Raw genomic sequence first — 20,424 nt, forward strand, 5'->3', positions numbered from 1 at the left:
CCGCCGCCACCACCATCGCCAGACCTCACATCCTGGTTTCCTCCTGTCCAGACAGTGCTGGCCACTGGCCAGGACCTCGACCATTCATGGAGAGGACAGGGGCCGAAGACAGCAAAGTGGGAAGCAGGAAGTGGGAAGCTGACACTCCTCCTTGGTCAGGGCCTCAGGCCTCTTCCGTGGGGCCTGCAGAGCGTCCGTGGTGGGCGGTGTGTCCACTGTGGGTGGGCAAGCCCTACCCCGCCTGGTGGTGGGCAGTGTGAGCTCAGTGAGCAAGCCTGGGGCGGACACATGAGGAGGTTTCCCACAGATGGGGACAAACCTTACAAGCTGGAACTTCATGATCCCTGATCAGTTTCTCCTTAGATTTGGTGCAGGACCCGCTCTGGCTCTAAGGAAGCCAAGGAGCCCAGATAGGCCAAGACTGAGGCCAGTCTCCACTGTGGTCACAGGGCAGGGGGTGGATAGTGGACGTGACAGGCAAGACTGCCCCACTTGTGCCAACCGCCCTGCCCATGGCACTTCCCATGCAGCTGCACAAGGTCGGGAGAAGGGGCAGGTGCGGGTGGGGGTGGCTCATGCCTCCCCTTTCCTGCCCTAGACCCCAGCCCGCATGGCAGCTCCAGGAAAGAGCCTAAGTCTGATTCCTGGGGTGTTAAATATCCCCCAGGTTAGCCTGCCCTGCCCCCCACCCCGGAGCCCTTCTCAGGCCTGAACTGCCTCACGTTGCCATCTGGGCTCCCCGCACCCAACAGGCCCGGCTCCCTCCCCCAGCACCCCCACACTGCCATGTGAATAAGTTATTTGCTCTGCCTGCATCAGCCTTTACTCACAGTCCTAATACTTCTTGACACATTTGTGGGGGCACAGCAAGGCCCCCCAGGCAAGGGACTCAAGAGAAGGGCATGTTATAATTCTGGGTCCCAGAACAGGATGGACAGCAGGCACCGCTGGCCTGGAGCACCTGCTTCAGATCCAAGTTCTTTCTTTTTTTTTTTTTTTTTTTTATTTTTAACTGTATTTATGTGGAGAAAGAGAGCGAGCACGGGGAGGGGCAGGAGAGAGGGAGAGAGAGAATCCCAAGCAGGATCTGCACAGGCAGTGCAGAGCCCAATGTGGGGCTCAATCCCCTGAACGGAAATCAAGAGTTCAACGCCCAACCAACTGAACCACCCAGGTGTCCCCAAGTTCTTAACATGGTGACAATACTTTTGTCCGGCATCCACAGGAAGCCTGGTCCTCTCCTGCCAGTGACATATGTGGGCCAGAACCCTTGGTGGCCTTCCTTGTCCTGGTGGAGGCCCTGTCCAGCCCCACCATTGAGCTTCTGGGATCCCTTACCCGAAGACCTGATTAGCTACCCCCTCTGGCACAGGAACCCAGTCTACCCTCAGGAAACCAAGGGGCTCTTGAGAGGAAGCACAGGGGGAAAAAAAAGAAAAGAAAAGAAGAAGAATGCAAGTTTTAAAGTCAACTGAGACAGGGGCATCTGGGTGGCCCAGTCGGTTGAGCATCCGACTTCAGCTCAGGTCATGATCTCACAGTTTGTGAGTTTGAGCCCCACATCGGGCTTGCTGCTGTCAACCTGTCAGCACAGAGTCTGCTTCAGATACTCTGTCCCCCTCCATCTGCCCCTCTCCCGCTTGTGCTCTCCCCCAAAAACTAAATTAAAAAAAAATAATAATAAAGTCAACTGAAACCTACAGGTCGCTTTCTCTGTAGAGATAGATGCACTCGGTCATTTCATCCATGCTGTCCTTTGAAATCCTAACTACACTATCATGAAAACGGCAACATTTTCTCTCCAGAGAAAACAGGCTCAGGGGAACAAAGGAAGCTGCCCAGAAGTTCCCGCTGGTCCTCGGGCCGCATCTGCCTCTTTCTATGCAAAGCGTCTTGTTCCAAGCCATGGTGTCGGTCTTAGGGAGGCTCTGGGAAGGAAGAATGATAACCAGACCCGGGACTGCGCGGGCGCACTCATGACCCTCAGAGTCCTGTGTTGAGAGCAGACACGCCACACCCGCCCTCCCCGGCCCTTACAGCTTGGAATCCTGGGAAAGGTTATGGTATATAACCTGGCATATCTGGGCCCTGGCAAATCCAAGAAGCACACCAGCAGCCTGAATGCATTAGCGTTCATCAGGCCAGCTGCTCACCAAGTAGCCCAGGCTGACTCAGATGGAAAGACACACAGTAGAGCCTGCTTCCATATGGCAAGGAAGTGAGGGAGAAGGAATGGTCAGTGACTCGAGGGGCCCCTGACTCTCCAGTGGCAAATTCCATCTGTACTGCATCACTCAGGCTGCTTCATCCCTGGGACCTCCGCCACCCACAGGTCCCCCACTGACCCGGGGTCACTGTCTTTCTGGGCATTCGCTCAGTAAAACAGCGGTGCCCAGGGCCAGGATCCAGACTAGAGCAAGAACATCTCTTCTGAGGAGATGGAAAAGCAGAGGCCTGCAACACAAAAGCCGACAAGAGAACAAGGCAGAGACGGGAAGCCTCAGCCAGAAGAGAAGTTGTTCCCTGGAGACGAAGACGCAGAGGGATGATGGGCACGTTTTCCTCCCTTTCCCCACACGGCTCTGCACCTCCCGGGCCCACCCCATCCCCATTTCTCTGCCAAGGCCACGCTGCCTCTCCCTCATAACCCAGCACCGTCCCTCTGCTTCTGGGAAGCCTTCCTTCCATCCTCAAGCCCAAGTCTCACAACTTCACATGCAGGCAGTTTTAAGTTTTAATCTAATTGTCGCATGTCCGTTGATCTTCTGCTCCTGTCCCTGTGTCTGTTCTCTCGGGGAGAGAGAAGCGTATATGTCTCTAGGTCACACCATTGAGCATTCATTGTCAACAAATATTTGGCCGTTTTGGGGAAGCCAAGATTCACGCAACAGCCAGGGTAAAAAAAGACAGGATGTGTTCCAGAGAAAGTTACAAAGGGAGATTCAGGAATTCAGAGAATGAGGAACAAGTTCTGGTAAAGATAAAAGAAGTGAATCAGAGTTGGACAATCCACATTCGTGAGTAAAGAGAAATGGAAGGTGGCCCTGGGGTGGCCCTGGGGCGCCCCACAGGCGCCTCGTTCTGGCTGACACCATCAGGCTCTGTGGTCACAGCTACCCGAAAAATTGCACACCCCACCCTTCCCGGCCCGTTAAACTTCCCCTTGTGGCCAGAGTGGGTCCCATTTACTCTCTCTGCTTCTTTCCCCCAAGAGAGAAGGCTCATTCTTGCCTTGGGGGTAGGGGGGGTCTCCAATGTTTACTGAACTCTGACATTATGAGAGAGCCTCCAAGGGGCACCCCAGGACATAAAAATAAATGAGGCGTGGCGACAGCACAGTGAGTTTAGTAAGTACACACAGGACCGTTGAGATTGGGAAAGTATGTGCAATGGGTAAAGAGTTATGGAGACTCAACAAGAGATAGTGGACGAGGGTGGCAGAGAGTGGGTCCAGTGGGCCGGGACAAAGAAAACAGGTCAAACTCAGTTTGGTTTTTACCTTTCACTAAAACAAGCCCCCCTCCGTCCTGGTATGCTTGAGGGATTGGGACACAAGTGTCAGATGTCAGTGAAGTCCACATGCAAACAGAGCCCACAAAGGAAGATCTCCCTAAGATCGAAATCTGCCCATCAGCCAGTGGAGCATACCAGGCGGGGGGTAGAAAAGAGAAGATCCGGCCTGAAGTGGACAAGAGGGGCTGGTAGCCATTCCCTCCTGTCACCGGCCACCCGGGGCCCGAGGCATTTGATGTCAACACTCAGTACAGGCCAAGGGAAGTGAAAAGAACACCCACATCAAGGAACTCACATTGTATTGAAATTAACAGCTCAAGCCATCTGGGTTCCTGTTCTGGCTCCTTCCCGACCAAGAGTGGCCACCACTTAGTGAGAGCCTAGAACATGTCAGACACTTGGGGACAATATTTCATGTAACCCCAACAACCTTGAGGGATGGGGATCATTCTCAACCTACCTATAAATTGTCATCTGCACCTAGCTGCAAAACGGAAAACCAAAGCACCCAAAAGTTAAGTTTTACCTAAAGACACATGACCAGCAAGGTGTCAGATCTGGGACCAGGTGGGTCCATCCACTGCAGTGACCACCGTTCCCCCTCACCGGATGGCACCGTGTGGACTCAAACACATCATGCAGCCTCTGTGGACCTCAGGGCCCATGCCTGCAAATTCGAAGGGCTGCATTAAATGGTTCTTCAGACCCTCCTGCTCTGAAACGCAGGGATATAACTGCAGAAAAAAAAGCAACTATGGACAAGCGGGGCTGAGACTGAGGGAAGGAGATGGGTTGGGGGCTGCCCTCTGCCTTCCTCAAGCTGTCATGTTACAGGCATTTAAGGAGAGAAGGCTGGCGGTGGCTGGGAAAGGGAGATGGAGGTGGTTATGCAGGCAGAGGAAGGGCAGACGCGCTGGGCATGGTACCAGTGTGAGGAGAGACCCTGGACGGGCCAAGGTGGCCCGTGTCTGTCAGGGTTCCAGGGTCAAGATCTTAAGCAAGGATAGGCAGGGAGGGACACAGGGCACTCACCCCAGCTCACTCCTACGAGAAGGGCAGAGCCAGCCCAGCCTAAACACAGGCTATTTTTGGTGTTGTGTTGTTTGGAGAGCAACCAGGCCAGAAATAGTGCTGTGAGTTAGTAGGACCCTGTTCTGCTCCCACCCCCAGCTCTCCCAGTGAAATCACCAAGAATCAGGAGGCCAGCTCCAACATTCCAGGGAGCCTGTGTAACTGATAGGGGACAGCACTCTCCGCCCTGCAGGAAGACTTGGAGCAGAGCATTTGACTGTAAAAGGGATTCTTCAAGAGGGGAAGCCAGGGAAGGGGGACTGAGTCAGAGAGAGTGGAAGAGAGAGAGGGAAAGTGGGAGAGACCTCCCCTGGCTGGCTGAGGCTAGTGGAGTAGACCAGTTGACCACGGGTTGAACAGAGAAGTCAAGAAAAGGGAGTCTCGGAGAGAGAAAGGGAAAGTGAAAAAGAAAGCAGGTAGTGGTGCTGGGAGAGCAAAGAGGAAGAGAAGGGAGTAGGCAAAGAGGGCAGCTGAAGGACAGGAGGTGAAAGACTGAAGGGAAGATAGGCCCACAGAGAACCAGGGCTGCCAGGGCCCACGGGCATGGGGTGGGGGGACAGTCACGGAAAGCGTGAGTGTGGTCTAGTCATGAACCACCTGCTAGCGGACAGATGGAAACACCTTTCCCAATTAGCTGGAACTGAAACTTCCCCAGAAATCCACAGTCTTGTAACTCATGCTCTTATCTCTGACCCTCTGGGAATCAGAGATCCAGCAATTTCAAAAGCAGGGACTTTTCTCTTTCTGCTGTTTGACCCCTTACAAAAGAGCCACGGCTTGAGCAAGGTGATTGGGTCAAGGCTTTGTTTGGGGTTCGGGGAAAGGAGGGATAGTGATGTGGCCCCTTGAATCAGGCTGGATTCTGAGAAGGGCGTCGCAGGGAAGTCTGTCTGGGGGTGGCGGGGCGATCCGGCTACACTGTGATGTGTGGAAGGTCTCCAGAGGGCAGACAGGGTGGAAGCAAGGCCTGAACACACAGAGGAGCAACAGGCACCATGGTCACGGTCACGTCTGGGCTTAGATCATCCAGCGGCCCTAGCTCATGAGAAAGTCAAAGGAAGAGTCAGAAACCCCAGCATGGGACCCAGTTACACCGGGCCTTGCCTCAGTTTCTAATCTACACCCACCAGATACCTACACGTTCCCTCCAGTTTTGGAAAAAACCCTGATTAAGTCAGCTCTTTGTGTTTTCAACATAAGTCATGTCCCCTTTCTCCCCAACAGGACATAGAGCTGCTCCCTTCCATGCCTGGGAACAGAGTGTCTTTTCTGGAATGGCATCAGGATCATCCATCAGGTCCAGGACAATGGTTCTTGGATGGCCAACAAAAGAAGGGAAGGAGGGTCAGCTGAAGTGGCTGGAGAGGATGGGCAGTGGGGCACCTCAAGGGAGCCCCTTTCAACCAGGTCTCGACCCACTGCCCTTCTAACTTGGGGCTTGGCACTCCCAACCTGGATGCCCATGTCCCCATCCCCCTTGAGCCCCAGAGGTGGAGGGCAGGGCACTGGGGGCATTTCTGGGGGGTAGGAGATGGGTTGGGGGCTTCACTTCTGTCTTCTCCACTTGAAAGAGATCAGAAGTAACCACCTTCTCATGCTTAACCACTCTCTCAGAGACTCCAAACGAGACCAAGAAAAGAAAAGGACATAAACAAGAAGCAGTTACATGGGAACAGTCCTGTACTTGAAAAGAGTGGGTGATCCTAACTTTCCGACCGAGGTTTCCCCTTTTTTCCCTGCCACCCCCTCCCCACCTGACTCCTAGGGGCAACAGAGAAAACACAGGCAGAGGCAGAGTAAAAAGTGGGAAAGCCGTCCAGCTGTGGTTGCCCTTGGTATCTGCTTACTGAAAAAATCCAAAACAAATATCCCGAAGCTTCCACCCACTTAAACTTCCTGTGATTCTGCTATCCGCTGTCTCCATGGATACTCTCACTTGAACCCCACCACCTACACAAAGCGAGACAGCGTGTGGAGCCCAGGGTCAAGTGCATCATCTCCCCACCCAGCCACCCCTCTGTCCACAACATCCTGGGCACGTGACCTGACCCTGCCAAGCCCCCAGGTGCAGTCCCACGCACCAGTCTCTGGCCAATTCCCACCCTCTGCAGAATTGTTGAGTTAGTCTTCCATCCCCAAGCCCGGTGTCCTGGAAGCACACCCCACAAACCCGCCACGAACTGACTCTCACTGGCCGCCCCAGCACCACCCCCCAGGTGTCTGTGTCTCGAGGAAAGGATAAGGTATAATTCTCCCCAGGCACAGAAGGCAGCTTAAAGAAATGAAACTTACACATTGGGCTCCTACTTCCTTGCCAAGTCTTTACCCTGTCAACCCCTGGTTTCTTCCAGCCTCCATCACCATCATCCCATCCAGCACACCCAAACCCCCTCCAGACACGGCTGTTGGCACAAAAGAGAGCCTCGAGGGCATCTTAAGAGTCTGGACACGTGGGAGAGTCAGCTGTGTATCATCGACCAGCGGGCGGGCACACACCTGGCAGGGAAGAGGGAAAAACGGAAGGGAGTCCTCCGCATGCTCATGTCCTAGACAGTCAAAACCCAGACAATCACATGGCACGCTCCGTGCCCTCTGGCCACTGGAATGAGGCCAAGAGGAGGGAGGGGTGTTCTCCCCAGGCTGGCCAGCACGTACAGACTGGACAGCACTGGCAGACAAAAGTTCACGGCTTCTTTGGTAACTACATGGTGACCCGTTTCTCCAAAAGGAGGAAACGTAAACTGTTTTTCCCCAGCTGAGTATCGGGGAAGGTAATCCCAAACACGGGGTAGTTTGGGGCCACCTGGCACTGCCAGGGGTCGAGCTGGAAGATCATCCAAAAAGAGGGAGACACAGGCAGAGGGTAGCAAGTCCAGGGAGGCCCTCAGGCCAAGGCAACCGGGGTTTGCCCAATTGTTCCTGACCCCTCTGACACACGTACACACAGAACAGCACGCGCACACGCCTCTGCAAGTTGGGCAGAGGGAGGTGCCGAGGGGGCCTGGCCAGTTGTTCAGAGGGACTTGCAGAGCGAGAAAGTGGGTGGGGCTGAACCATGAGTTCATCTATTTCCTGCCCACATCTGGTATAAAGGGAGGCGGCAGCCTCTGGAGGAACACAGCTGCGTCTGGCTGTGGGGCCAAGAGCACTGTCAGGAGAGCCACACGCCCTCTCCAGCTGCAGAATCACCACGATTCAGCAAGAGCAGGACAGACCACCAATCACAAGGGGCCTTTGAGAACTTCAGGTAAGAGAAAAAAAACTCCATCTCCTCCTGAGGTTAAAGCGAAGAACACCCCTCCCATAAAATGTTCTCTGTCCACGATCCTCACTTTTCCTCTTTTTCCCCCTGGAGAACTGCAGACCTGAGTTGACGGAAGGTGGCCAGGCCACACCGTCAACCCCACCACACAGAAACAGGGGCTTCGACTCTCCGTCCCTCTCCATCAGGACACCCAGCCTACTTCTGGAAAGGGGCTTTTCATGCCGGCTCGCTCGAAAAAATTCACGGTTGAGAAAGCTTTAGAAGAGAATTAAGAGCATTATGCAAATCAAAGGCGTTATTACAATTTAGTCTTTTGGCCTCCTGAAGGGAAGGGAGATACGCTACAGGGTGCTGCCAGGGGTTCCCCAAAGTCCCACTGGTGGAAATGCACTTAAGGCTCCCTGGGGCTGATCATGATCTCACGGTTCGTGGGTTCTGGCCCCACGTCGGGCTCTGTGCTGACAGCTCGGAGCCTGGAGCCTGCTTCGGATTCTGTGTCTCCCTCTCTCTCTCTGCCCCTCCCCAGCACGGGCTCCGTGTCTCTCTTCCTCAAAAATAAATAAACTTTAAAAAAATTAAAAAAAAAAAAAAAAAAAGACTCCCTGGGGCTGAGACGAGGGGAAAGGCTCAGAATCGGAGCCCATCAGGGTTTCTTAAGGACTCCTGTCCTTGTGTTTAGGTATCACCGGCCAGCGGTGAACCCGAGGAGCCTGGCCTGTGATTGGGGTGCCGCTTTCCAGAACTCTCCTCTCACCAGATCCTTTTCCGCTTGCTCAAGGATGCGGATGTCTCCAGTCTTCGCCTGCCTAGCCCTGGGCCTGGCCCTCGTCTTTGGTGAAGGGTTGGCCTCCTACCACCGCCAGACTCAGGCGGCCCGACTGACCACAGACTTTGGAGTGAAGGTGTTTCAGCAGGTGGCATGGGCCTCCAAGGACCGCAACATGGTTTTCTCACCTTACGGGGTGGCCTCGGTCCTGGCCATGTTGCAGCTGACAACAGGAGGAGAGACTCGGCAGCAGATCCAAGCAGCCATGCAGTTCCAGATTGATGGTGAGAGACAGGGCAGAGCAGGGGGCGGGCACTCACACTGTCTTCACGGGACAGGGGTGTAAGCAACCAGAAGCAGAAGGCGGGCGGACGCCAGCTGAGCCGAGCCAGCTCCTATGCGGCCATGTCACGGGGCATCTCTACTGGGCTCTGGGTCAGTCACAAGGGGCACAGGCCAGGGGATGTGGTAAAACAGGTGTGCCTCACCACTTACTACCTTAACACCTCTGGACCTCAGCTTCCACATGTGCAAAATGGGGACGATAAAACTATCTACCACATAGAGCTGCTGTGAGGATTAAATAGGATTATACATGTGAATGCTTAGCACAGCTAGTCTTACGATAAGAAAAAACTTAGGGTTCGTCAAAAGCAGAGAAAAGTATTCTAACCCAAAAAGGGGTTAGGGCCTGAGATTTTTGAGAAGAGAGAGATGCCGAAGAGATTAAGGTCTGGAAGGGAATCTCCCTCCAGAGACCCCTGGGGGAACAGAAGAGACCCATCCACATGCGCAAGGTTGGGCCTCTCCTGGGGGAAGTTGGCCCGGCTGGGAGCCCTCGGCTCAACATAAGCTAATGTGTCCTCTCGGCCCTGCCTCGGCACAGAGAAGGGCATGGCCCCTGCCCTCCGCCAGCTGTACAAGGAGCTCATGGGGCCGTGGAACAAGGATGAGATCAGCACGGCCGATGCCATCTTCGTCCAGCGGGATCTGAAGCTGGTCAAGGGCTTCATGCCTCACTTCTTCAGGCTCTTCCGGACCACGGTCAAGCAAGTGGACTTCTCAGAGGTGGATAGAGCCAGGTTCATCGTCAACGACTGGGTGAAGACACACACGAAAGGTGAGCGGGCAGGGAGCAGAGGCCAGTCCCAAGGGCCTGCAGAGGAAGGGGATCTAGAAACAAGTCCCCAGAATCCCAACCTCTCCCCATCAGCATGCTGTTCTCTGTAGACAGGGCAGGTGCTGTAAGAATCAGAGCATCTTAGTTTTCAAAGTAGGCCCTCTCACGAACCAACTCTAAGGGCCTCCCTAAAGTGCTGTGAGATGTCATGACAACAGTAATAACCACAAGAAACACACACAGCTCCTCCACACTGCTGCTTGGGGAGCAAAGTAAGGCAAGACTTAAGTGTTCGGGTCTGATCCTGGACAGGATCCCAGGGCCAGAGCATGCGATGAGCGGGAAGCTTTCCTGAGACTCTTAGGAAGATGAACAGGTTGAACACAGCTAGACTGGCTCACTTACACCCCCGTCTGCCTCCTGACCGGATCCCCTCAAAGGACTGAAGGGAACCATCTAAAAGGGTCAAAACATATTTAGCCTCCTGCTCACCTGGCTTTCCCGTAGGCATGATTGGCGACTTACTGGGCGAAGGGGCCGTGAACCAGCTGACGCGCCTGATGCTGGTGAATGCCCTCTACTTCAATGGCCAGTGGAAGACGCCCTTCCCAGAGTCAGGCACCCACCACCGCCTCTTCCACAAATCTGATGGCAGCACTGTTTCTGTGCCCATGATGGCTCAGACCAATAAGTTCAACTACAGTGAGTACAAAACCCTTTCCCCAAGTCCCACAGCTACCGCATCTCTTCCCCGGGGTGCTCCCCTCTCAGGGAGGAGAACCCCTCGAATATAGCCCATCTTTGACAAAGAATCCCCAGGTAGGAGCTACTGGGATAACTGGAGCAGCAGAAAGTAGCTTTATATCACGCAAGATCAAAGTGCAGGGCGCCTGGGTGGCTCAGTCAGTTAAGTGTCCAACTTTGGCTCAGGTCATGATCTCCCAGTTGGCGAGTTCGAGCTCTGCATCAGGCTCTTTGCTGTCAGCTCAGAGCCTGGAGTCTGCTTCGGATCCTGTCTCCTCTCTCTCCCCCTCCCCCGCTTGAGCTCTGTCTCTCTCTGTCTCTCAAAATTAAATAAAAACATCAAAAAAAAAAAAAAAAAGTCCAGAAAGTCCCTCCAGCCCAAATATGACCACATGACCCACGTGTTTCTAGGTGATCACCAGGGGCTCACAGATCCTGCTGGGGGAAGGCCTATGTGGAAGTTGAGATGAAGGAGATGCTGGGATAAATCAGTGGCTGGGTGTGGGGGAGAGGGGGGTAAAGGCAAAGAAGGCCAAAAGGAGACAGTATCAGAAGATGCTGAATTGGCAGAAAAGGAGGGAAATGGGGATAAAAAACACCGACTAGGGAGCCTCAAAAGCCAGGGTGGAGAGGTGGCTTCCAGAAAGAATGGATGAGACAGAACTAGTTGAAAAGCCAGTGCCGGGTCAGAAGCAACGAGAGCTGAAGCCATTTTCAGTGCGCCGTCTTGGTGTCTTCACAGCTGAGTTTTCCACCCCCGACGGCCATTACTATGACATCCTGGAATTGCCCTACCACGGGGACACTCTCAGCATGTTCATTGCTGCTCCCTATGAAAAAGAGGTGCCTCTCTCTGCCCTCACCAACATCCTGGATGCCCAGCTCATCAGCCAGTGGAAAGGGAATATGACCAGACAGCTCCGCCTCCTGGTTCTGCCCAAGTAAGTCACCCCTTGCTCGCACCACACTTGCCAATGCTCTAATCCTCTCTATCTACCCCTCCCCTCCCCCAAGGCTCCCTGAAGGGACCACCCCCATGTTTCCCAAGTATGACATTTGCAGGGCAGGGACATGTGTGGGAAGCTGATGGGAAACACTCTGGCCTGGGTTTGATTAAGATTCCTCTCCTCATCTCTGCTCCTGTTTCTGCTGGAGGGCAGAGGGCAGCGGGGAATTTTCCTAGACCTTGCCCCCACACTCCCCACCCTCAGAATATCCAGCAAAAGCCAACCAAAAGCAGAGCCAGAAAAATGAGCGGGGAGGGGAGAGGGATGGATCAGCCTTTGAGATGACCCTCTCCCACCCCCATCTGCTCAAATCAACATCCACACAAGAGACAAAAGGAGACAAAGCAGCCAGAACTACAGCTTCTAGCTGGCTTCCAGCAAAGCACATTAAAAAAATCCTTCTGCAGGAGTACAGAGGGTGGAGAAGGCTGAGACTGGGTAATTCCAGAATGGCAAGGAAGCCTCCCACCACACCTGCCCCAAATTTCCAGCCGTTATAATGCCATGCTTGGGGAAAGAGGAAGGTTCAGTTGTTTAGGGTGCCCTTGTGTTCTCTACCCCCACCCACCCCCACGTCTAGAAAACGAGAACCGAGGCGACTCGGGCCCTGATGGGAAGCAGAGGTGCCCCAAAACCTCTCTGCTGGAGTCCTCTTCAGAATTCGCTCCCAGAAACACAATCTACAGACCAGATTTTTGTTCAAATATCTTGCAGGAGGATGTGCCCTTTGCCACCGCCCCCCTCAAGATTCCAGGGGGTGAGGGTAGGGGTTGTTCATTTACATTACACCTGACGCACAGATGTGAAAAAACCAAGCCTCCCTCCTCCACTTTCACACCTATCCCCATCCCGTCAGCTGAGGGGGATACGTGGACAGGGCCTGGCAGAGGCAACAAGGGGCGGCCTGAGCTTGAGCTATTTCCCCCTCCTGTTTACAGGTTCTCCCTGGAAAGTGAAGTCAACCTCCGGAGACCCCTGGAGAACTTGGGGATGACTGACATGTTTAAGCCAAACCAGGCGGACTTCTCGAGTCTCTCAGGTAAGAGATTTTCCTTCCACCTCCTCCTTATGCTGGTGGACTGGGGGGCCCCCCCGAGAGGACAAAGGAGTGTATCTCTGAGAACCCCAGCTGATCCACACTCGGATCCGCTTGTTTCAGATGAAGAGGCACTGTACGTGTCACAGGCGCTGCAAAAAGTCAAGATCGAGGTGAATGAGAGCGGCACGGTGGCGTCCTCCTCCACAGGTGAGTCAGGCTCAGGTGAGGCCTGGTGAGTGTCCCCCCAGGACTTCCAAGGAGGGGCCCACGTCTGGGAGGAACCCCACGGCCCTGCTTCATCAGCCTCTCCTCAAAGAGGGGCACCCCCCACACCAGGTGCTCAGGGCATCACCCTTATCCCCCCAGAGTTTCTTAGCCTGCTGTAGGCCCACTTTTCCTGGGATCCCGGTCCCCCACCCAATGGCTCCTGAGGCCCCGTGAAGGTGAAAAGGCCCCTCAAAGGAAGCCTTGGCTTTGTGCTCATGGTGGCCAGTCGGCTTAAGGAACTTGCTTATCAACATTCTAAAAAGGGTTACACAAATAGCTGTTGGTGAGTAGCTGGTAAATCTCTCTGAAATGCCTGGAGGCAGCCAGTCCTCAGAGAACTTCCCTAAACTGTTAAAGTTTGTGACGGGAAGAACAACTAAGCCTCCTAGTCGCCCTCCAATGCTGCCATCAGAAGGCTGGTGTCAATGGATCACTTATGATCAATCCAGGCACCAGTGCCCAGTCCCTCTGTTCTAACATTATTTCCTCTCTCTCAGCCATTATTGTATCAGCCCGAATGGCCCCCGAGGAGATCATCATGGACAGACCCTTCCTCTTCGTGGTTCGGCACAACCCCACAGGTGAGCCGGGGCGGGGAGGCTCCACTGCCCCCTGCCCCCGCGTCTCTTCGCCTCAGACACCAGTCCAGACAGGTGTAGACGCTCCCTCCTGCCCCAGTCCATAACTCTGCCCCTCCTCCTCCCTTCAGGGATGACGCTCTGTCACAAATTGAGCACCGTGCCAGGACCCCAGCCCTAGCTTAGTCACTCCAAAAGCTGGGACTCCAGACAGCTCACTCGCGTTCTCACATCTCAGCTCATCCATAAACATGGGGCTGGGCGAGCCATGCCATTTCTCCCCGTTCTCATCTCCTACGATTCTTCCATTCTCAGGAACAGTCCTCTTCATGGGCCAAGTGATGGAACCCTGACCACGAGGGTGAAGCAGTCCTCATCTGTGACAGAACTGGAGATGTAGCCAAGAAGAAAGAACTCCAAAGGAAGAAAACTTTTATTTTAATTAATTTTTCTGGAGAAAGAGAAGGCCTTTGCCTTCAAAAAAAAAAAATGGTAAATCTTTCAAATCTGCCTCTTAGACCTCAGCCTCTCCCAGGAATGGAGAAGAGGACCTTTCAGGAAAACTCCCTCGTGGAGCCCCCTGGGGAGACCGCCAACACTCAGCTGAGTCTCCAAAGCAGACTGTAAAACATGCACAGGCACACGCACAGCTGCTTCTGCCCATCGCTCTGCCCATCCGGGTCTTCAGACCTGGACCCCACCGAGACCCTGGCAGGATGGCACCAGAAGGCTTTACGGGGGCTTTTGTGCGCTTGGTAGACACTATTTGCGTTCCAGTCACGTTGCTGTCACTCTTGCACTGTCTGCCACTGCTGAGGAGGCTGGCGGCGGGCCAAAGAAGGCCAGTGGAAGAGACACCCTTTCATCTCGAGGCCTGTGCTCCCTGGCTCGGCGGTCCTGCACACGGACAGAGCACCTGCCCGCCTCCCTGCGGAGACCCCCTCCGACCTGGCCGGCTCCCTCCCAGAAACAGTGTGCATGTATTATTTTGGAGTGTAGGTGACTTGTTTACTCATAGAAGCAGGTTTCTGCTTTCCACAAACTTTATTTTCAGGAATGGGCGGGGGGGGGGGGCGGGGAGAGTGGGATGTGTGCCTGGCTCTCGGCCCTCATCTGGTGGGGAGGGTGGGATGCCGGGGTGTGCCTAGTATTTATCACAGCCTTGTCCACATGTGCTTGTTAAAGAGAAAGAGGACTCTCAAGAGAAACGTATAATCTGAACTAGCTAGTAGTGTTCCTCGGTGGTCTTGGTCATTGCATCTCAGGAGTCTGGCCACTTGACTGGCCACCCTGCTGGGTGGCCAGCATGGTGGGGCCCACACTGCCACCTTGTGGCTGCCCGAGCCTTCTTTTCCTCGCCCTTCTCCACTCGAGGGCTGAGACACCCCCCCACCCCCCCCCGCAAGATGATCTAACTTCAGCCCACTTTAGGGACCAAAAGGATGTGGCGGGTAAGAGAGATCGGAGTGAGGACAGAGTGGTTTCAAAATTTTCCAATATATTTAGGAACACGAGAGCAAGGGGCTGCACGACCTAGAAGGACAGAACTTTCCCCAATTACAGGGTGATTCATAGCCGCATTGGTGACTCACTTCAACGTGTCATTTCCGGCTGCTGTGTGTGAGCAGTGGACACGTGAGAGAGGGAGAGAGAGAGAGACTGAGAAAGAGGAGGAAGAGGAGAGAGAATGAGAGAGACCATGAGCCTGGACTCAACTACCCCAGCTAGGTAATCTTTCTGAAAACCAACGAGCTAGGGGGCATGACATCAAGACCGATTCATCGAAGAATTGCACATAGATGTCGAATGAATGAATGTGAGCCAGTAGGACCCTAATCATCCCACCGTGCTCCTCAGTGAAAAATCTTTGTTCTTTGTGTGTCTGTTTGTTTGTTTCTCATCATGCACTGGAGAGTGACAGCCGCACACAGTACCCGTAAGGATACCCCAATGCGGGGTCCGACATTCTTGAAACTGTTGAATTATATGCTTTTTAACTTTTGATATATAAACAAGTAAAATATTTTTTAAAAATAATAAATAAGTAAAAATAGTCCGAAAGAGTCCCTGCCTTTATTTCCAACATTTTGCACAGTACAAAGTCAAAAGCTCATCAGTTCATAGCCCTTCTCCAGTAAAGGGGAGCTTTACAAAACACACACCCACAAGCCCAAGGCACGAAGACCTGCCACAGGGAAGTCCACAGGGTGGACCACCGGGGCTGCACAAGACCCAAGGGACATGGTGTGCAGGGCATAATTCCACACCCCCCCCACACTGGGTGCCACCGTCAAAAGGGAAAGAGGGGTCCCCCGAACACCTGTCACCTCATACCTTCCCTGACAGGCCTGCTCATGCCCACTGTCCCTGGGAGTTCCCATCTCTGTTCATGCCATCTCCTTCCCCGCCAAATGCCCCACCCTGCACCTGCCCCGCTCCCCACTTCTCAAAACCCAGACCGAGTCTGTTTCCTTCGCCTGGCACTCCCCATGGGTCGGGTAATACGAACATCTTCAAATGGCACAAAAACAGCCAAAAGTGATCATTCTGCCTGGTTAGAATCTTACCTGTTCTCAAGCTTAAATAAGCCCACTGCCATGGATAAAGATAGATTTCAGGCCTTGAACTAAAGGAACCTTCACGTTATAACTTTCTCTAAATTGTGTTAGACTTCCTTGGAGCAGTTTTAGATCATGACATAAATTCAGGAAGGGCATCTGTTCACTGCTCACCCTCACTCACTCGACCTATGTGAAAGGCCTTCCCACTCACTGCCCCCGCCATTCCTGTGTCCCTCTCGAGGGACAGTCAGGGACCTTCTTGGAAGCCTCCAACATGGTGCACTAATGTGTTCCAGGTGGGTGCCGATGTCTGGCATCTTCTCTTTATGGATTCATCTCTTTGGATTCATCTTTTTTCAGGCCTTCTCTTCCCTCATGAGGGTCTATATAGTAAGAGGGGTCCTAAAGCCCAATCCAACCTGGAAGGAAAGTCTTCCTCTCTCCTTAGAAAGCCAAAGGATTAACTTTACTGGAATTAAAAATTTAAACTTAATGGAAGGAAGGAAGGAAGGAAGGAAGGAAGGAAGGAAGGAAGGAAGGAAGGAAGGAAGGAAGGAAATGGGAACCAGAGCAAGACCCAGAAGAAAGGAGTAGAACGCATAGCCCACTAAAGCCCACTCTCAGCTTTAGAGAGATGCTCTCAATCTCAGTGAGTGCTTCCTCTTCCCTTTCCAAATCTCTGGCAACCCCTGTAGGACCAAGATATGGTCACAGAACTAGAGAAAAGGGGCCATAGAGGCAACTTTGGCCTGCTTCTAGCTGGCTCAGACCAGAGCTACCCAAACTAGACATGGCCTAATCCAGCTCACGAGATCACTGAGATTTGTAGCCAAAACTTCAGCTGGTACTAAAGTATTCCTCTTCCTGCAAGAATACTCCCTTCCGCTCACACCGGTCTCCCTTTCAGCTTGTAGTAGGTAGCTGGGGTCATGAAGGCAACGGTCCAAGAATTCAGGGATACAGGGACTCAGATAGATCTTGTGTCCTCCTTACACCCAGAAAATATGACCAGTTCCAGGCACTGGGCTAGTTGTTGAGGATTTGCCTATCTGTAACAGATTTGCTTAGAAACCACAAGAGCCTCAAAAACCAGAACAAGTTAGCCTGATTTGACAGTGGACAGTTCAGAAACCATCCATACATGCTGAGAGGTCTCAGAAGAAAAGGGTTCATCAGAAGGCCTCACCCCTGCAGAGAGAGTTTGCTCCAGGAAGTGCCCCATTTAGCGGTGCCCTCTGCTTTTCTTGGATATTTTGAGCACAGAGATGACGATGTAGCCTCACAGTGGAAAGCCTGCCTGGTCCTGCTTGGCTCCGCCCGGGCCCCCCCCTTACCCTTCCAAATCTCTCTTCCTCTATTTCTTTAGAAATGAAAAACCAACCAGATCTGCTTCCAGCCATCATTACATTTCTCATAAGCCTCACGCAGTGGGATTATTTATCTGCCCACGTGTGGGCAAAGGGTATGACTCATTCTGTAAATCCCTCAATGGTAAAAAAATATTCCATCAGAATGAAACTTGTCAAGGAGACACCATCTGTTTTCCAAGCCGCTTTCCTTGAGGTGGTTCCTCAAGTAAATTTTGGGGTGACAGTAGCAAAACTACTTAGGCTGTGGCATTTGTGAACACGGGTCTCACGTGCCAGTCACCAGAGGGTCCTGCGCTCACACCTCTGCCTTTCAGCCAGCACACCGGCGTCCTACCACCACATGGCCTTTTATCCCCTAGCCACCAGGTGTCGCTTTGACTCCAGTGGAAAGCTCTTCTTGAAGCAAAGCAGCTGTGGCTTCTGCCAAAATCTTCCCGAGTTTGCACCCCATTCAATCAAACAAGTATTTATTTAAAAGCTTAACTTGATAGGGGTGCTGTGAAGCACGTTTTGCAAAGTGTAAGTGGTCTTTCTAACTATCCAGTACCTAAGGAGAACAGACACTAAAAAGCTGAAATGCTACGTGAGTCACTTCAAAAAGGGCTGAAGGGAACACTGTCGAAATGATCACTAGAGTCTACACCAGACTGTGAGGCTTACTTGGAGTGGGGCGTTTGCTGGAAACTTACAAGATGGAGAAGACGGATTTGGGTCTGTGGGGCAGAACTGTAGGGCATTTGAGAAAACACTGTGAACAAAATGACAAAGGAAAAATAATAGCAAGGCACGTTCAAGGGACACACCTGAGGAGGAAGTCCCAAGTCACCTTGAGACTGCTCCTCCCTCCTCTGATAACCCAGCCAGTCAAGTCTCCCCTTCTCCTGATCTAGTCAGGCAAGTCTGGACTATGTCCCTTGAATCAGCCATGCTTTCTTGTTATCCTTCACGTCCCAGGCTCATAGTCTGCAAGTCTAGGAAAAGGCAGTGACATTGACCATGGCGGGAAACCAAAAGATGGGATGGTTTCAGGGGAAGGCGAAGGTTTTATCAAGTGAATTTTGAGACGACATTGGGATTTCCAAATGGGGGATCCAGGATACACTTATTCTACTAATGTTGGGTATCTGCTGCCGTATGTTGGGCATTGTGCCAGGCACAGTAGAAACACCAAAAGACAGTTCATCCTTTAGCAGAAATAATACATGTTGAATATGCTACCCACCATACACAAAATTAGAGTTTAGAATAGTTTGGATTAGAAGATTTAAATATCTAGATTTGATAACCATGAATACCAATCATAATTGAAGCCAGTCAACAAGCACTATGTTTGACGCTGTGAAGAAACAGAAGATGAATAAGATGCCATCCCTGAAGGGAGCGCCTGGGTGGCTCAGTCAGTTAAGCATCTGACTCTCAATTCTGCCTCAGGTCATGATCTCACAGTTGTGGGTCTGAACCCTGGATCGGGCTCTGTGCTGACAGCATGGAACCTGCTTAGGATTCTCTGTCTCTCCCTCTCTCTCTCTCTCTCTCTCTCCCTCCCTCTCTCTCTCTCTGCCCCTCCTCTGCTCATGCTCTCTCTCTCTAAGTAAATAAATAAACATAAAAAAAAAAGATACCATCTCTGAAGGAGACAATCCAGCTGAAGAGACAAGGCCAACTCACACGTGCAGCCAAGGGACAACACGGCATGCTTACCGAGAGTACCAGGCAAGGTTCTTAGCTACCAGGGACAGAAACCAACTCTAGCTAAGGGAAGCACCAGAGGAAACTGGGGAGCTCAGGGAATTTCCAGGAGGGCCAGAGACCCAGAGAAAGGTCTCACACTAGAGGTAGCACCCCAAATCACACTGGTGACTCTGCCCTATAACCTTCACTGGGCCCCGGACACTGCCATTGGTGCCGCTGTACTGGCACCCTAGGTTTTGACCCTCTGCCCTTCTACCAGAGTCTTATATCCCTTCCATCACCTCATTCCTTCCTGGACCAAAGTCCGGACAGATGCACAGATTGGTCGAGTCCAGCAGACATGCCAATGCTGTGGGCACAAAGAAGGCTGCAAAAGTGAAAGTCAGGAAATTTCTCTCTTTTTAAAAATGTTTATTTATTTATTTTGAGAGACAGAGTGCAAGCAGGGGAGGGGCAGAGAGAGGCAGGGAGATACAGAATCTGAAACAGGCTCCAGGCTCTGAGCTGTCAGCATAGAACCCAACTTGGGGCTCGAACTCACAAACCACGGGATCATGACCTGAGCTGAAGTTGGACACTTGACTGACTGAACCACCCAGACACCCCAGGAAACTTCTAATGTTTCACTGGGAGGTTGTTCTGTCTCACCCTAGACTCATAAGGTGGGATTCCCAAACCCTACGACATGGGGTTGGAGCCTGGGAAGTGAAAAGAAGGGCAAACATCCACCACAGAAGATATTCTAATTGTCCAAACTGTTAGGAACAGCATATAGTAAGGTCCCGATTGCTCAGTTAAAAAGAAGAAGAAGAAAGAAGAAAGAAGAAAGAAGAAAGAAGAAAGAAGAAGAAGAAGAAGAAGAAGAAGAAGAAGAAGAAGAAGTTGTTGTTGAAAAAACAATGATGACTACAAATAACATCATCTGGGAACTATGGACTACTTAAAGAATGTGCAAAAAGTGGGTGCACAGGTTATCACAAGACGGAGAAACACAGAGCATAAACTCATAGAGATGAAAAGGCTTCAGGCCACCCCCCTGCCAACCACCGCAGGAACCACCGCTACAACCAGGTGAGGGAAGGCTCAGGGAGGTGTCAGCATGGTTTGTAGGGTGACAATACAAATTAGTCATCAACGTGAGTTGATTGGCCCATTTCAGGCACCTCTCCAATTTGTAACTCTCCATTTCATCTTTGTGCCTGGATTCACAAAGATGATCTTCCAGCCTTCCATTTATCCTTTCATATTGTCCCCCAGATTACTGTAAGATTAACCTTCTTAAAAGTGTTCTCGCCAAGTTATTCATCAGCTCAGGCAACCATAGTGACTCCCAACTGCCCACGGCCTCGAATCCGAACTCCTCTGCAGACACAAGCCACACTGGATCCACTAACTCACAGATTCGCTACATTCACCGTTTGCTAACAGTGA

At 52.3% G+C, this 20,424-nt stretch overlaps 1 protein-coding gene and 1 long non-coding RNA gene across 2 annotated transcripts in view; one reads left to right on the forward strand and one right to left on the reverse strand.

The window, feature by feature from the left end:
• LOC147572936 (uncharacterized) overlaps window positions 1–20,424 on the reverse strand; it is a 136,004-nt gene that overhangs the window by 113,209 nt on the left and 2,371 nt on the right. The window lies entirely within an intron of this gene.
• On the forward strand, window positions 7,672–14,085 carry SERPINE1 (serpin family E member 1). Its single transcript, XM_025923329.2, has 9 exons — window positions 7,672–7,831; window positions 8,628–8,899; window positions 9,502–9,735; window positions 10,243–10,437; window positions 11,222–11,420; window positions 12,425–12,525; window positions 12,646–12,732; window positions 13,290–13,373; window positions 13,686–14,085. The coding sequence occupies exons 2-9, from the start codon at window positions 8,629–8,631 to the stop codon at window positions 13,721–13,723; spliced, it is 1,209 nt and encodes a 402-aa protein (XP_025779114.1). The 5' UTR covers window positions 7,672–7,831; window position 8,628; the 3' UTR covers window positions 13,724–14,085.

This window comes from Puma concolor, chromosome E3, assembly GCF_028749965.1.
Source record: "Puma concolor isolate L17-30 chromosome E3, mPumCon1.1.hap2, whole genome shotgun sequence".
Lineage (NCBI taxonomy): Eukaryota > Metazoa > Chordata > Mammalia > Carnivora > Felidae > Puma > Puma concolor.

Excerpts from the sequence above, each read along its gene's own strand:
- SERPINE1 (XM_025923329.2), top strand. The coding sequence starts at position 8,629 with ATGCGGATGTCTCCAGTCTTCGCCTGCCTAGCCCTGGGCCTGGCCCTC. Across the intron at positions 9,736-10,242 it reads GGTGAAGACACACACGAAAG|GCATGATTGGCGACTTACTG; the intron begins GTGAGCGGGCAG and ends GCTTTCCCGTAG. Across the intron at positions 12,733-13,289 it reads GGTGGCGTCCTCCTCCACAG|CCATTATTGTATCAGCCCGA; the intron begins GTGAGTCAGGCT and ends CCTCTCTCTCAG.